Source organism: Mustela nigripes, chromosome X (genome assembly GCF_022355385.1).
Source record: "Mustela nigripes isolate SB6536 chromosome X, MUSNIG.SB6536, whole genome shotgun sequence".
Lineage (NCBI taxonomy): Eukaryota > Metazoa > Chordata > Mammalia > Carnivora > Mustelidae > Mustela > Mustela nigripes.
In genome coordinates, this window is record NC_081575.1 from 44,253,531 (window position 1) to 44,270,758 (window position 17,228).

A 17,228-nucleotide genomic window follows, 5' to 3' on the forward strand; every position below is an offset into this window, starting at 1 on the left:
CTGCCTTTGGCTCAGGTCATGATCTCGGGGTCCTGGGATCAAGCCCTGCATGGGACTTTCTGCTCAGCGGGGAGCCTGCTTCCTCATCTCTCTCTGCCCATCTCTCTGCCTACTTGTGATCTCTGACTGTCAAATAAATAAACAAAATCTTAAAAAAAAGAATTAGGTGATCTGAGATTTTACCCTACATAAACTCAACAAGTTAACCTCCTATTGTTTAATGGACACTGGCAGAAGACACTAGAATCCTGGGTCAGAGACAAAGGACATTACTACTCATGGCAAGAGTCATAGCCAGAGCTTCATGTTGGTTTGTATTATTTCTCCATGATCCTCAAATCCTATGGGGTGACACAGGCCGTTTTATGGATGTCTGCACATGTAGGGCATTGTGTAACAGGAAAGAAACCCTGTGCTTGGAGAATTCATTGCTTTTATTGTAAACAGAAGCAAGCCTGCTCTGTATCCAGGAAAGATGTTACCTCATTTATCAAAGTTACTTGTGGCAAACAGAACTCTGAGACATGGCCTGCCTGCATAAAGAGTGGTCAGGGTCTTACATTCTTTGTATATGCAATAAAAATGTGCAGGGATGATCAAGATCCAAGGTGGATTGACTTCCAGTAACAGTTTTCTCTGTGCAATAAATCCTAATGTGAATGGTAAGCCTTTCTTAACAGCACAAATTTGGATTTATAATTCCAAGTTTAAAAGATAGATAATGCATTATATGGTTGAGTGTAAACAGGGCATTTGTAACTTTCCAGATTTTACTTAATACATAGGATTTTGAACGAATTCTAATAAACTTAAAAGAAAACTAAGAAACTAAAAGTAAATCGTCTATGAAGAACTTTAAAGTTACAATAAGACATAGCTACCATGATGAACAAAATAAAAGGAGCAAAATTATTTATCATGATGCTAATGACGGAGTAATCCTTTGCAAAATTTTTCACTGAGAAACTGACAGGAAGAGTGTGTGTTTGAAAATTAGCCTCAGATCACATACACACATAGTCACCACACCTCTATGAAAGGAAAAGGCAAAAGCCAAGAGAAAAGCTGATCTGTTCCCTCTACAAGGAAAGTTCAATGTAGGGTTATGGTTGATGGAGGGTGGGGCCTCTCATAACAGTGTCCAAAAGCAGTTATTTGATACTCTGACACCAGTGTTTTGCAAGAGCCTTAGCAAAAACAGCTGAACCATTGGATGGATAATTTAATTGGGTATGGAGTATCTTTTTGTGTGCTTATTGGCCATTTTTACATTTTACTTTGAGAAATGTCTATTCAAATATGTTGCCTGTACCCCCATCAATATTTTCAGTATAGTGTGGGTAAGGAATATTTAAAGGAATAAGGTAGATCCATACGTACTACACTTTAACCAGCCATGATTAAAAGACAAATGAAAGACAAGAGGTATAGTATAAAAATATGTACACACAAATACATACCCATCCCCACAAATAATTAAATAATAAATTCCCTTTAGCTCACTAAAGAAAATGATCATGTCTTTTTAAGTGGCATTTTGATATCTCACCATACCTCCTGCTATCTGGTTGTTTAAGAAATAAATATTTAAAAAATGTTCTCCTAATGGATAATTCTATTATTTTTGCTTTGTAACTGTCAAAATATTTTCTTGAACTTACAGAGTCCTTTTTCCCTTCAATGAACTTTTAGTCCTTTTCCAGGTATTGTATCATTAGCCTACTGTTTTTTCTCTTCTAAGATTTTATTTAAATTCAAGTTAGTTAACATAGAGTTTAGTATTGGTTTCAGGAGTAGAATTTAGCGACTCATCACTTCCATGTAATAACAAGTGCTCATCACAAGTGCCCTCCTTAATGCCCATCAGCCATTAACCCATCCCCCCACATACCTCCCCTCTAGCAACCCCCACATACCTCCCATCCAGCAACCCTGTTTTTTATCTATATTTAAGAGTCTCTTTAAAAAAATATTTATTTGAGGGACGCCTAAGTGGCTCAGTTGGTTAAGCCACTGCCTTTGGCTCAGGTCATGATCCCAGGGTCCTGGGATCAAGTCCCACATCAGGATCCTTGCCCAGTGGGGAGCCTGCTTCTCTCTCTGCCTCTGTCTGCCTGCTTGTGCTCTCTCTCTCTCTCTCTCTCTGACAAATAAATAAACTCTTAAAAAAATACTTCAAAAATATTTATTTGAGAGAGAGAGCGCGAGCGAGCAGGGGGAGGAACAGAGTCAGAGGGAGTGGGATTCTCCAGCAGACTCTGCACTAAGCACTGACCCAGACTTGGGGATCAGTTCCAGGGCCTCGAGATCATGACCTGAGCTGAAATCAAGAGTCAGACACTTAACTAATTGAGCCACCCAGGCTCCCTTTATTTAAGAGTCTCTTATGCTTTGCCTACCTCTCTGTTTTTATCTCATTTTTCCTTCCCTTCCCCTATGTCCATCTGTTTTGTCTCTTAAATTCCACATATGAGTGAAATCATATGGTATTTGTCTTTCTCTGACTGAATTTCCATGTCATTGCAAATGACAAGGTTTCATTCTTTTTGATGGCTGAGTAATAGTCCATTGTATACATATACCACATCTTCTTTATTCGTTCATCAGTCGAAGGACATCTGGGCTCCTTCCATAATTTGATTATTTTTTATAGGGCTTCTATAAACATTGGGGCCCTTCAAATTAGAATTTTTGTATCCTTTGGACAAATATGTAGTAGTGTAATTCCTGGGTCATAGGGTAGTTCTATGTTTAACTTTCAGAGGAAACTCCATACTGTTTTCCAGAGTGATTGCACCAGTTGTTAGCCTACTATTTAATAAAAAAGGAAAGTGAAACTAAGAGAAATTAAGTGTCTTGGTCAAGGCAACCCAGGTATTAAATGAAATGCCTGCCTAAGGTCAAAGCTCTTGCTTTTAATCTCTACTCTGCAACAGTTGATATTTACTAAATAGTAACAACAATAACAACAACATCGTTTTTAAAGAATTCCCTTTGTTTCTTCAAAGCTCCATGCCCTTTTGGGTCCTGATCTTGGTTCCTACAGTTCCCCCTGACTGAAACATTCTCTTAATCACTCTTCACACACTTAGTGTGAATAACCCCTACTCATCCACCTCAGGGATGTTACTTCTTCTTCTTTTTTTTAAAGATTTTTTATTTATTTATTTGACAGACAGAGATCACAAGTAGGCAGAGAGGCAGGCAGAGAGAGAGGAGAAAGCAGGCTCCCTATGGAGCAGAGAGCTTGATGAGGGACTCATTCCCAGGATCCTGGGATCATGACCTGAGCCGAAGGCAGAGGCTTTTAACCCACTGAGACACCCAGGTGCCCCTGTTACTTCTTTTTTTTTTTAAAACAATTTTTTGAGATATAAATCACATAATACCATTCAATTTACCAACTTAAAATGTGCAATTCAGTTATTTTTATTCTCTTCAGTTATTTGCAACTGTCACCATAGTTAATCTTAGAACATTTTCAAGTCAAAACCAACACCATATCCTTAGCTATGCCCCATCCTCCATGCCTCCAGGCCTCCAGGTCTAAGCAAACACTAATATTTCTGTCTCTACAGATTTTCCTCTCTTGGACATTTCATAAGAGTGTGTTCATATAAAATGTAGTATTTTGTGATTGGCTTCTTCACTTAGCTTATGTTTTCAAGGTTCATCAATTGCGTAACAAGTAGGTCTTCTTTCTTTTTATGGCTAAACAATATTCTATTGAATGGATATGACACATTTTGTTTATCCATTAATCCATTGATAGATATTGGGGCTGTTGCCATCTTTTGCTTATTATGAATAGTGCTACTATGAACAGGTTTTGTAAAGACACATGTTCTTATTTCTCTTGGGTAGGTATCTAGGAATTGAATTACTATTGAGTCATATAGTAACTCTATGCCTAATTGTTTCAGGAACCGCCATACTGTTTTCCAAACTGGTTGACCATTTGACATTCCAATCAGCAGTGTGTAAGGGTTCCAGTTTCCCCATATCCTTAACAACACTTTTTATTATCTGACTTTTTGATTCTAGCCATTTTAACAGAGATGAAATGGTATCTCAGTGTGGTTTTTATCTGCATTTCCCTATTGACTAATGATGTTGAATATCTCTTCCTGTATTTATTAGCCATTTGTATATCTTACTTGGAGAAATGTCTATTCAAATCTTTTACCCACTTTTAAGTTGGGCTATCTGCCTCTTTATTATAGAGCTGTAAGTTTTTATTTATTCTGGGTACAGGCTCCTTATCAGATATATGATTTGTACATATTTTCTCCCATTCTGTGAGTTGTCTTTTCACATTCCTGATGGTGCACTTTGATACTCAAAAGAATTTAGTTTTGATGAAGTTCCATTTTTTTTTGTTGTTGTTTTAAGATTTTATTTAGTTATTTGACAGAAAGTAGAGAGAGCCCAAACAGGGGGAGCAGCAGAGGGAGAGGGAGAAGCAGGCTCTCCACTGAGCAGGGAGCCTGATGTGGGACTTGATCCTGGGACACTGGGATCATGACCCAAGCAAAAGGCAGACACTTAATCCACTGAGCCACCCAGGTGTCCCTGACGAAGTTCAATGTAGTTTTTTGTTGTTGTTGGTCATGTTTTTGGTATCATATCTAAGAACTCTTTGTCATATCAAAGGTCGTAAATATTTACCCATAAGCTTTTTTTTCTTAAGATTTTTATTTGACAGATGCTTAACTGGCTGAGCCACCCAGGTGGCCCCTATGCTTTTTTTTCTAATGGTTTTATTATTTTAGTTTTTACATTTAGGTCTCTAATTTATTTTTACTTAATTTTTTTTGTATACAGTGTGAGGTAGAGATCTAATATCATTAGTTTGCTACTGCTATCTTGTTGTTCCAGCACTATTTGTGAAAGGATGATTTTTTTCATTGAATGATCTTGGTACCTTTATTGAAAGTCAGTTGACACATGGTTTTATTTCTAGACTCGTGATTCAATCCCACTCACCTATATGTCTACCTTGTTCCAGTATCACACTGTCTTGATTACCATTGTTTTGTGTAGTAAGTTTCAAAACCAGGAAATGAGAGTTGATGGATTTTATTCTTTTCCAAGATTGTTTTGGCTATTTAGAATCCCTTGCAGTGCCATACGAATTTAGAATCATTCCATCAGTTTCTACAAAGAAATCAGATGGGGTTCTGAAAGGGATTGCACTGAAACTATAGATCAGTTTGGGGAGTATGGCCATTTTAATGATATTAAATTTCTCAATTCATGAACATGAGATTCTTTTGATTTAATTCTTTTTTTTTTTAAGTAAGCTCTATGGCCAACATGGGGATTGAACTCACGATCCTGAGATCAAGAGTCACATGCTCTACTGACAGAACTAGCTAGACATCCCAAGGTTTATGTTATTTTTTTAGTAATGTCCACACCCAACATGGGGCTCAAACTCCCAACCCCAAGATCAAGAGCTGCATGCTCTTCTTACTGAGCCAGGCACATGCCCCATCTTCTTTAATTTCTTTCAGTAGTATTTTACAGTATTCAGAGTATAAATTTTGTAATTCCCTTATTAAATTTATTTCTAAGTATTTTATTCTTTTGATTCTATTACAAATAGAATTCTTTTCTTAATTTCCTTTTCAGATTGTTCACTACAAGTGTATAGAAGTGCAACTGAGTTTTGTATATTGATCTTGCATCCTATAACCATGCTGAAGTTGTTTGTTCTGTTAGTGTATGAGCGGATCCCATAAAACTCTCTACATACAAGATCATGTCATCTGTAAATATAGTTCTACTTCTTATTTTTCGATCTGGATGGCTTTTATTTCTTTTTCTTGCCTAATTGCTCTGGGTAGAACCTTTAGAGCAATGTGGAAAAGAAGTGGTAAGAATACACATCTTTGTCTTGTTCCTGATCCTAAAGGTAAGGCATCAGTATTTCAGCATTAAGTGTGATGTCAGCAGCATTTTTTAAGTAATGCCCTTTATCATGTTGAGGAAGTTCCTGATTTATGGATGTTAAACCAACCTTGCATTCTGGGAGAATTCCTGCATAGTCATGATGTACAATTGTTTTTATATGTTGCCAGGTTTGTCTTCCTAATATTTTGTTGGGGATGTTTGCATCCATGTTTATAAGAGATTCTGGTCTACAGCTTTTTCTTACAATATCTTTGTTTGCTTTTGGTATTAGGGTAATACTGGTCTCATAAAATGAGAGGCGTATTCTCTTATTTTCTATTTTTTAGAAGAGTCCGTGAAAGCTTCTTTTTTAAATGTTTGGTAGAATTCAGGAGTGAAACCATGTGGGCTTGAACTTTCCTTTATGGGGAGTTTTATTATTATTATTATTATTATTACTACTACTACTAATTTGATTTCTTCACTTGTTATAGGTCTTTTCGGATTGCCTATTTTTTCTTGATATGGTTTTGGCAGATTGTGATTTTTGGGTAATTTGTCAATTTCATCTAAGTTATCTAATGTAATGTCATACAGTATTTCATATTATTCCTTTATAATCCTTTTTCATATCTATAAGGTCAGTAGTAATGACTCCTTTCATTTCTGATTCTAGTAAAATGAGTTCTCTCTCTCTCACATCCCCATCAGTCTAGCAAAGATTTGTCAATATTGTTGATCTTTTTGAAGAATCACCTTTTGTTTCACTAGTTTTCTCTCTTTCCATTTTCCATTTCATTAATTTATGTTCTCCTTATTATTATCCTATCTTCTGTTTGCTTTATGTTTATTTCATCTTTTTGCCAAGTGTCTTAAGGTAGAAAGTTAAGATATTGATTTGAAATCTTTCTTCTTTTTTAATATAGACATTTGAAGCTGTATATTTCCCTCTAAGCACAGGTTTAGCTACATCCCATAAGATCTGGTATATTGTATCTTAAGATACCAAAATTCTATTCCATGAGTTTTGCTATGTCATATGTTATGTTTCATTTTCATTCATTTCAAAGTATTTTCTGCCTGCCAAAAAGGACTTCCTTTTTGATTTTTCTTTGATGCACTGTCCATTTAAGTGTTTTGCTTAATTTGCAGATACTCATGGGTTTTCTAATTTTTTTGTTATTGAAATGAAATATTATTCCACTGTGGTCAAAGTACATATCTTATACTATTTCTAACCCTTAAATTTATTTGAGGTTTGTTTTACGGACTACCACATGGTCTACCATGATACATTCCATGTGTACTCAAAGAATGTCCATTCTTCTGTTGTTGGGTGGGATATTCTACATATTTATTAGGTCTAGTTAGTGCAGAGTATCCTCAAGTCTTTTATTTCCTGGTTGATCTTCTTCCCATTTGGTCTATTTTTACTAAAGGAGGGTATTAAAGTCTCCCAGATATTCTTGTTGAATTATCTTTTATTTTATTTTTATTGAATTATCTATTACTGTTGAATTATTAGAAAAACCTAAACTACAATTTACAAATTGCCAGAAGGTCATTGGGGACAAATCTTAGAGTTAAAACTCCAGATAGGCTGGTCTTAGGAGGGTGTTCCCACACTTTTATGAGTTTTTACCTCCAGGAGCCCTATGAGGTTCTCATAGTAAGAGTATATTCTCTAGAAAATTCCTTCATGTTTCTGGCATGGGGAGGGAAAAGGTCACTGTATTTAAATACATCTGGAACATTCTAGTCTCCTATGAAGGCTTTCCACTCAAGAGAAACTTTCATGAAGTCTAAACTACTAGAATTTTATCACAGACCAGCTGATCTGGAGGAAGGGAAATATCCAACTCCAAGCCCCACTAGCTATCATGTCTCACCTAAGGGTGGGGTGGGGGACTGAGGAGTACTTACAAAGGCCACAGCCCTGACCGGACCCAGATGTTAGGCTCCTCTAATGGCCGACTGATTCATCTATTCTTTTCAAGAATGCCCTCTCAGTTGAGGTAGGGAGGAAACAGCAGCCTGATATCCTCTCAGCTTGCTTCTCATAGTGTGAAACCATACCTTATGAGCTAAGCCAGAAGGGAATAGTGCCCCAGTATTTTCAGTGATGTCACACTTACAAGACAGCCTCCATTCTATCAGTGGGGGCTTGCTGGAAGGAGAGAGCACTCACCTCTCAAATGCACTCACCTGGAGCTTAACTTTACAATATCAGTAGTTAGGGCAGGATGAGAAATGCTGATGTTCTCCTGTTCCCAGGAAGAAAGATCCATACCTGGGTGCTGTAGGAAGAGGATGCCCTATGTTCTTCGCTGATGGTGAGGAGTGCAGTTTATGCCTCCCTGACCTGGGAGTGAGAAGGTAGTGAGAGGTCTAAGTTCAAATACCACAGACTCTCACTTTCTTATGGACTTTTAAAAAAAGATTTTATTCATTTATTTGACAGAGAAAGACAAAGTGAGAGCAAACACAAGCAGGGGGAATGGGTGAGGGAGAAGCAGGCTTCCCCCTGAGCAGGGAGCACAATGTGGGGCTTGATCCCAGGACCCTGGAATCATGACCTGAGCCGAAGGCAGACACTTAACGACTGAGCCACCCAGGCACCCGTCTTATGGAATTTTAATAGATTCTCTTAAATAGATGTTTCTCTACTTGATATATGCCCTTAAGACAATTTCCAGAAGCTTTAAATTGTTTTGTTTTGTTTTTGTAATTTTAACAGTTTTCACTGGAGAGCAAGTCTATAGAACTCCTCATACTGTCACTCCAGAAATTGACCTTCTTCACATTGCTTATTCCTGGAAGACTTCCTTGGCAAATGGATTAAGTTCTCTTAAGTACTCCAACTGCCCCTTAAGTGCTTATTATACTCTTTCTCTGGATTTCTCCCATTAAATCATGAACTCCAAAAGAATACAAAAGCTATATCTACTATGTTCTCTTTTATATCTCCAGGGCCTTGCCTGGCATGTAGTAGATGCTCAATCAATTATGGTTGAACTGAAAGTATAGTTCTTACATTTTTATTAAATGGAAAGTCTTATGTTCTTAGAATCACTCCTAAATATGGTAGTGAAGCTGAGATATGAAATGGGCAGGCAGTGCTTAGCACAGAAAAGGGCTTAAACAATGGATGGATAAAAGAATGAATGAGATATAGATTTGGGACTTATTAATAAATGAAACTGAGTAGAGGTTAAGAGCATGGACTTAGGAACCACACTATATGAATTTGAATTGCTGTTCTATCATTTCCTATCTATTGCTTACCCTTGCTGTCTTATACTCTTATTTATAAAATGGGAGGATAGTATTTCAGCACCTATCTCATAGGATTTGGGGGAGAATAAAATGCAATAATGAGTATATATAATATATATTATTATATATACATATATTATCATACATCATACATGTATATATTATATGTGTATATGTATAATATAATACAATAATATATGTGTATATATTAATGTGTGTGTATATATATATATACACACATACACAAAATGCAAGGCATATATCAGCATTTATATAAGTGCTGCTTATTTTTCTTTTTTAAAAAATATTTTATTATTTATTTGTCAGGGAGAGAGAGCAAGAGAACACAAACAGGGGGTGTGGCAGGCAGAGGGAGAAGCAGGCTCCTAGCTAAGCAAGGAGCCCAATGCAGTACTCAATCCCAGGACACTAGGATCATGACCTGAGCCAAAGGCAGATGCTTAACTGACTCAGCCACCCAGGCATCCCAATGCTGTTTATTTTATTTTTATTTTTATTTTTTATTAACATATAGTGTATTATTTGTTTCAGGTGTACAGGTTTGTGATTCATCAGTCTTACACAATTCACAGCACTCACCATAGCACATATCCTCCCCAGTGTCCATCATCCAGCAACCCTATCCCTCCCCTCCACACCCCGCAGCAACCCTCAGTTTGTTTCCTGAGATTAAGAGTCTCTTATGTTTGTCTCCCTCTCTGGTGTCATCTTGTCTCATTTTCCCCTCCCTTCCCCTATGATCCTCTGTCTCGTTTCTCAAATTCCTCATATTGGTGAGGTCATATGATAATTGTCTTTCTCTTACTGACTTATTTCACTTAGCATAATACCCTCTAGTTCCATCCACATTGTAGCAAATGGAAACATTTCAGGGTTTTTTGATGGCTGCAATATATATATATATATATATATATATAGAAGAGAGAGAGAGAGAGATGTATATATCACATCTTCTTTATCTAGTCATCTGTTGACTGACATCTAGGCTCTTTCCATAGTTTGGCTATTGTGGACATTGCTACTATAAACATTAAGGTGCATGTGTCCCTTCGGATTACTACATTTGTATCTTTAGGGTAAATACCCAGTAGTGCAACTGCTAGGTCATGTTGTTTATTTTCATCACTATATATGTTTTAAAAAACTGGGCTAATTCTGTACATGCTATTTCATAACTTGAATTTAAAAGAAAAAATAATTATTTTTTCTTCTACTTACAAAAAGGATACATTTTCCTTGAAGATGATTTAGCTGATAGGGGTAATCAACACCTGATGACCAGCATCAGAAATGCATTTTTCATCTCAAAGATGAGGACAGCTAAATGGGAAGGGATGAGTGAGAAGCAAGGGCATCAAGTCACTAGGCACAGGTTTTTAAGTATAAAATATGGTACAAGATATTATCATGCGACTAATGCTTGAGTCTCAGAGACATGATAGGAAATGTAGCCCCTGACTCAGGAGCTGGAGTAAGGGTGTAAGGGGAGGAGGAAGAAGGGAGAAGGAGAAGAGGTGTGCCCATGTGTGTGTGACAGAGTTTACTCTTTTGTTAGAGATACATAAAAATCAACTGTACTACCAACACATAAAAATTACTGGTTTTACTAGTCTTTAAAAATAATTTCTTCTTATTCTCAGATCTTGTTTATTGTCTTTATTTATTGTAGAATAATATTTGGAAAATATGGATAATCATAAATTAGAAGATTTATTATTATAGCTTATCATCCATCACCACAAAAGCCAAGAGCACTTATAAATAAAATATTAGTGCATTTCCTTTAATTTCTTTAATTTTATATGCAATATGCATAAACCTACAAGGTATGTGATACACACACACACACACACACACAGATATAAACAAACAAATCAACAGTATTAGCCAAGAAAGCATAGGTGGCTCTATTTCTAGTTCTGCCACTTATCTTCTTTGGTAAATCTAGGCAAGACTCTAACTTTTTCTCAGTTTCCCAATTTCTAAAATAGCCTCATGAATGAAAATAATTCTAAGGTTTTGTAGGTTTTTAAAAAGATTTTATTTAATTATTTTAGATAGAGATCAGAGTGAGAGAGAGAGAGAGGATGGGGGGCAGAGGGAGAGGGAGAAGCAGACTCCCTGCTGAGCAGGGAGCCTTAATGCAGGGGCTCCATCTGAGGACCCCAGGATCATGACCTAAGCCGAAGGCAGATGCTTAACCAACTGAGCCACCCAGGTGCTCCGAGGTTATTCAAGCTTTAACAATACATAATCTGTGAAAGCTTAGGACTGCCAGTGATACTATGAATCATACTCTGTAAATCCAAAATTAGGCAAAGGCATAGAAAACATGACTATAAAATCTAATGTTTTGTAAATTGGTTAATCCATTCTTTTGGCCTCACAGTTTATTTTGTTCTATTTCCAATCCTTTCTGATGACTTTGTACATCAATATCCAATCAGTACACAGGTGGATAGTTGTAGACAAACATCTTAAACTTTTTTCTAGTAAAAATTAATTTCCTAGGGAACATCTGGGTGACTTAGTTGCTTAAGCCACTGCCTTTGGCTCAGGTCATGATCCCAGAGTCCTGGGATCAAGTCCCACATCAGGCTCCTTGCCTGTCAGGGAGCCCGCTTCATCTCTGCTTGTGGCTCCCCTTGCTTGTGCACTCTCTCTCTCTCTCATTCTGACAAATAAATAAATAAATAAATAAAATCTTTTTAAAAAATTAATTTCTTAGAAATCCTTAAGGTAGGAAAATATGGGTGGAAAAAGGCTGTGGAAATTCCATGTTAAGTCCTACTCAAAAATTATTTTATACTTAATAACTGTAATCAAACGGGTGTCTCTTAACATATTGACTGCCTTGTCTAGCTGGAGGGTAAAAAAAGGATTGTAAGAGGCACATAACCATAAGGTGTGTGATGGTTTTAAAACATGGATACCAGTTATTTGGCACTCCTTTCATCAAAAGTTGGAATCTATAGTCCTTCCCCTTGAATCTTAGAAGAGGACTTATGATTATTTTGACCAGAGGAGTATCAAACTTGATCCCATGAGACTTCCAAGGTTTGGTCATAAAAGGCCATATAGCTTCCACCTCGTTTACAGGAAGACTTGCTTTAAAAGCCATTCAATGGCCATGTTGGACAGGCTATGTATGGGAACTTTGGCTGATAGTCCCAAATGAAACTGTCCTTAAGCCATCTCAGTCTCAGCTGTTGTAGGATTCAGCTGTTTGAGTCACTTATATCCTTTCAAGGTATCCTCAGCCAAGCCATTGTAGCTGAGGCTGCAGATGTCCTGAAGCAGAGAATGGTAGTCCCTGATATGTACTTTCTGAATTTCTGACTCATAGAATCTGTAAGCATAAACATCATTTGTAGTTTACACCAGTGAATTTTGGGAAAGCTTTTACCTATCAGTAGAAACTTGGAAGAGCTACATGTTATGCTGCAGATGACAGCCACAGGCACACAATAGTCATGAAGCCAATGTGTTATCAAGTCAGCCAAATGGAACTGGGCAAGTGTGAGAAAAGGTGAGAAAACAAATAAGACTGTCCCATATTGATAGAGCATGTGCTCTCCAGTTTAACCAGATTACTGCTCAGCTGGCTTCACTCACATATATGTTACCCGTGACATGTGAGTCACAATCCTTGAGCTAAAAGAGTCTACTGCGCCCTAGGACCACGTGAGTGCTAAAATTGTATTATCAGTGGAATTTACATGAGACTAGCAAAAGTAAGGCAAGGTAAAGTCATCTCATCAACAATGATAAGTAAGTCTCCTACTATTCCTCTAAGTTCATCCCAAAGTCTAAGGGAAGGTAGAAAAGGTACTAGCTAAAATATGAAGCTAGGAGTGTCAAGGGAATGCTCTTGGCCCATATATAGTCCAGCTCAATTAATCACTTTAGGATACTATACAGGACAGAACTTCTTTTCCACCAGAGTCTTAAACAACAAGAGTGAGTGGTCATGGGTCTCTGGTGTCTCAAGATATTTGTAGTCCTTGAAATAAAGAAAAGCTCTCTAATAGGTAATGAAGTGCTGAATATTAGTTGCTTTCACATTCAGACATCTTAGTCTTATAGGTTTGTTATTATTTCAGACAAGTTAGAGTAGGAGTAATTTCCTATATTATTAATACTTAGTTTCAATTTAACAGTAATTGCTTAAAATTTAGAGAAAAAGAGAACTATAGTAAGATTGCAGCAACAAAGCCTCAAGAAGACACACAGAGAACTATTCTAGGCTGGAACAGAGATACCCACACAGAGCCCACCATCTCCCAAACCTGGAATTCATGCAGGAGGGGATAATGAGAGAAAAATAGGATAATAACTAGAATACAATTGGCGCATTTCTAGCCAAATACATGTAAGCTATATGATGGTGACATGGAAAAAGATTTCAGCGAAGAGCTTCCTCTGATGGGATACTAATCTGACATCTCCACAGTTCGATTAAGGGATAACTAGTTAAGGCAAAATTACACAACAGGTTTTTTTCCCCCAGTAGCTGTCCCAATAGTACTCTTTCTGTCAAGCTCCTCCCCCTTTTTCTACTGGGTAATGAGATTTTTTTAACCACATCTCAATCCTGTTCCCCAAATTTTTAGTCACTTTTGTTTATTAAAATAGGCCTGTCTGGTCTCAGTGCATGTAACTCTTTTGGTTCCTTTATCACAACAAACACCTACTAAATATTCTTTTAATAATAAATGCTGCTTTCCTAAAGACATTTGTTTTCTAACTGTAATAAAATTTGTTAAGTTACCTCAAGGTGGAGAAAGGAACATTTACACTCAAGGTGAATTTTAGTCTCAAATTCAATTGCTTCATATACCCCTGCTTCTTTCTGTTTAAATTTAAATTTAATTAATTAACATATAATTTATTATTTGTTTGAGGGGTACAGCAGACTGATTCATCAGTCTTCTACAATACCCAGTGCTCATTACAGCACATACCCTCCCCAGTGTCCATCACCCAGTTACCCCATCTTCCTCCTTCCCCTCCCGCAACCCTATTTGTTTCCTAAGATTAAAGATCTCTTATGGTTTGTCTCCCTCTCTGGTTTCATCTTATTTCATTTTTTCCTCTCTTCCCCTATGATCCTTGGCCTTGTTTCTTAAATTCCACGTATCAGTAAGATCATAATCCTCTGCTTATTTCTAATATTTATTACATTTACATCAAAAGGCAGAGGGCTGTGAAACTAACTTCTGCATATTGTATACTTCTGATCATTGTAAGAAGATATCTGTAGGGCTGGTTTGGAAAGTTTGTAAAGGAAAACAGGGAGTAAAAAGGCTCCTTTTCTCCAAAGACTATGGTATCAAAAACACCACAGATTTACATTAAATGGCGAATATCTGACAATTGGACTTCTCCCTAAAGATTTACTTTTCAGATCATTTTGAAAATACCAACTGTTTACATAAAGATGCCTCTTTTTTCAAAATAGAAATTTGAAACAAGCTAGCATGTTTCAAAAGGGATGTTAATGTGTGGAACTCAGAAAATATTTTCTGTGTGATACAGGTGAATATAACCGGGGGTTAAAAATGAGGCTTTTTCATCCTGCAAGAGGAAGCGTTTCTTTCGAAAGTGCAATCTCACAATTATTTTTTTTTTTGAGGCATGCTGATTTTTTTAAAGGAAATAAAAGAGAAATTCTTTGGAAGAATTCACTCTATCTCCTGGCCTCTCTTTCTGACAAGTCTTCTGCTCTCACCCCACCCCAGCCCCCATTCTAAATTTCCTAGGGATCTGAATTCAGGAGACGCAATGGCAATGGTGGCGGCGCACTCGAGGGTGGATGAGGGCGGCCAGCGAAAGGGGAGAGAAACCAGAAGAGTCCAAACTCAAGGTCCGGGGCAGGAGCGGGAGGGGTAGAGGTTGTTGCAGACCCTCCCCGGTAACCGGAGAAGGGTAGACTCCAAGCGCCGGGAGGTGAGGCACTAGCAGGCCCTCAAATTGGAGACGACCAAGCTGAGTGACGAGGTGCAGCTGAGCAGAAACAGGCGGAGGGGGTTGCCTGTGCGGGTGCGAGAGGCTAGGGTAAGGGGCGGGTATTCCCGCTGCACAAGCCGCTGGAGTTGGGGGGGCGAGCGTTTTGGTGACGCGGGGCCCTCACGTGACCTGGAGCTGCAGAGCGACGCAACCTTCGATGCAGTCGTCACTCGCGTCTGGGTATCGGTTCCCCGCTGTCCTGCGCTTGACTCCCCGCTGTCCTGCGCTTGACCGGCTGGCATTGGGCCCGAGGAAAGCGGAGCAGGTAAGGGCTCCGGAGCCCGCGCGCCGAGGCCAGGGAGGCTGTGATCGGCCTACCTCGGAGGCCAGCGCAGGGGATTGGCGCAGCGGGTCCCTACCAGCATTTTCCACACCTGGCATTCTGGGGAACATCAGTAGTGGACCCCTGGGGTGGGGGTGCTGGGGCGGCCGGGAGGGCAGCAGAGCAACTAAAAGCGATTGGAAATCACCCCCCGAGTTCTTACAGGAAAATGGTGAACCTCCGGGGCGGGGTGCGGGGGGGAGGTTAGGGGTGAGGGCGGGAGATGCACTTGGGGGTGCCAGGGGAACCCGGGACCCGGAAGGGACCAGGTGGTGGCGGGTCGGCGCCAAGCGCTTGGCCACACTCCGCTCTTTCCACGTCGGCCCTCTGCAGGTCTGCGGGTGTAAGTGTCAAGTGTCGCGGCGGCACACTCACTGCGAGAATCGGGAGAAGGAGGAGGCAGCACGGATAGGCCCAGGTCGGTGCGGGGGACATGTGGGGGGCAGGTGCAGAGCCCAGTTTGAGACCCCCCTTCCATTTACCCCATCTCCTCCCCGCCACCCCGTCCTCCATTTTGGTGCCTGCGGAGCTCGGGGAAAGAATCTTGGGAACGGAAAAATGGTGGGCTTTGGGGGAGGGGGAAAAGGAGAGAGCTGGAGGGAGGGGCTCGATTCGGAGGCCTCCTAGAGGACGCCTGAAGCTCCTAAGGTGGGAAAAAAATAAAAATTTACAAAACCTTAGATATCAGAGCTCTGAATTCTGTTGGTCAGTGCACCAAGCATTCAGTCTCTCTCCTTGCCTTTGTCTTACTTGTGTTCAAAGAAAAACAACCAGGAAAAAAAAATCTCATGGCAAATATCCACCAGGAAAACGAAGAAATGGAGCAGCCCATGCAGAATGGAGAGGAAGACCGCCCTTTGGGAGGGGGAGAAGGACACCAACCTGCAGGAAATAATAGACGGGGACAGGCTCGCCGACTTGCCCCTAATTTCCGATGGGCCATACCCAATAGGCAGGTCAATGATGGGATGGGTGGAGATGGAGATGATATGGAAATGTTCATGGAGGAGATGAGAGAAATCAGGAGAAAACTTAGGGAGCTGCAGTTGAGGAATTGTCTGCGTATCCTGATGGGGGAGCTTTCTAATCACCATGACCATCATGATGAATTTTGCCTTATGCCTTGATTCCTGCCATTTTCCATGGGATTAATACTGTGATTCAGCACCGTTTTCTTTTTCCTTGCATTTTCCTGATATCTTTACTGATCCGTTTGCTGTGAACCTTATGTAATTTCCGTGTGTCAGGTGGATTCTGTGTTACCAGATTCCAGTTGAAGATTGCCTTGGCACCCAGTCTAAGTTTCTGTCAACAGTAGAGTTACCCAATTGCATGAAAAAGTGTCAAGTTAATAAAGCAATTAAAAAGCAATCTATACATTTATTATTGTTTCATTTAAAAGCATCTGTATTTATTCTGTGACCCCCCCATCAGAATTAAGATATCTCAGATGTTAATTAGGTCCCATTTCTCTATAGTTGGATAATATGTGACTTTTTCCTTTTATTATCTGGAGTTTTAGAAGCAAAAACATTTTCAGGGAGTCCAAATATAGTACAGGTATATAATACTGGTTCAAAAAACTTTGAGTGAACTTTAAGAACTTTCCAGTTTTCATTGAAAGAATAAACCCTCCCTTTATTACAGATATATTTCTTTTATTCATTTTATTATTTTTTAAAAAGATTTTATATGTTTTTACAGA

The 17,228-nt window shown here is 38.9% G+C and overlaps 1 protein-coding gene across 2 annotated transcripts; it reads left to right on the forward strand.

Moving 5' to 3' along the window:
- Window positions 1-15,010: 15,010 nt before the first annotated feature.
- On the forward strand, window positions 15,011-16,894 carry BEX3 (brain expressed X-linked 3). 2 transcript variants are annotated; one of them, XM_059385440.1, is made up of 3 exons: window positions 15,011-15,466; window positions 15,857-15,941; window positions 16,286-16,894. In XM_059385440.1, exons 1-3 carry the CDS (start codon window positions 15,359-15,361, stop codon window positions 16,648-16,650), a joined length of 558 nt encoding a protein of 185 aa, XP_059241423.1. In that variant the 5' UTR covers window positions 15,011-15,358; the 3' UTR covers window positions 16,651-16,894. The 2 variants fall into 2 exon arrangements, with proteins under 2 accessions (XP_059241423.1, XP_059241424.1); XM_059385441.1 differs by lacking the exon at window positions 15,011-15,466 and having other exon boundaries at window positions 15,852-15,941; window positions 16,330-16,894.
- The last annotated feature ends 334 nt before the right edge of the window (window positions 16,895-17,228 follow it).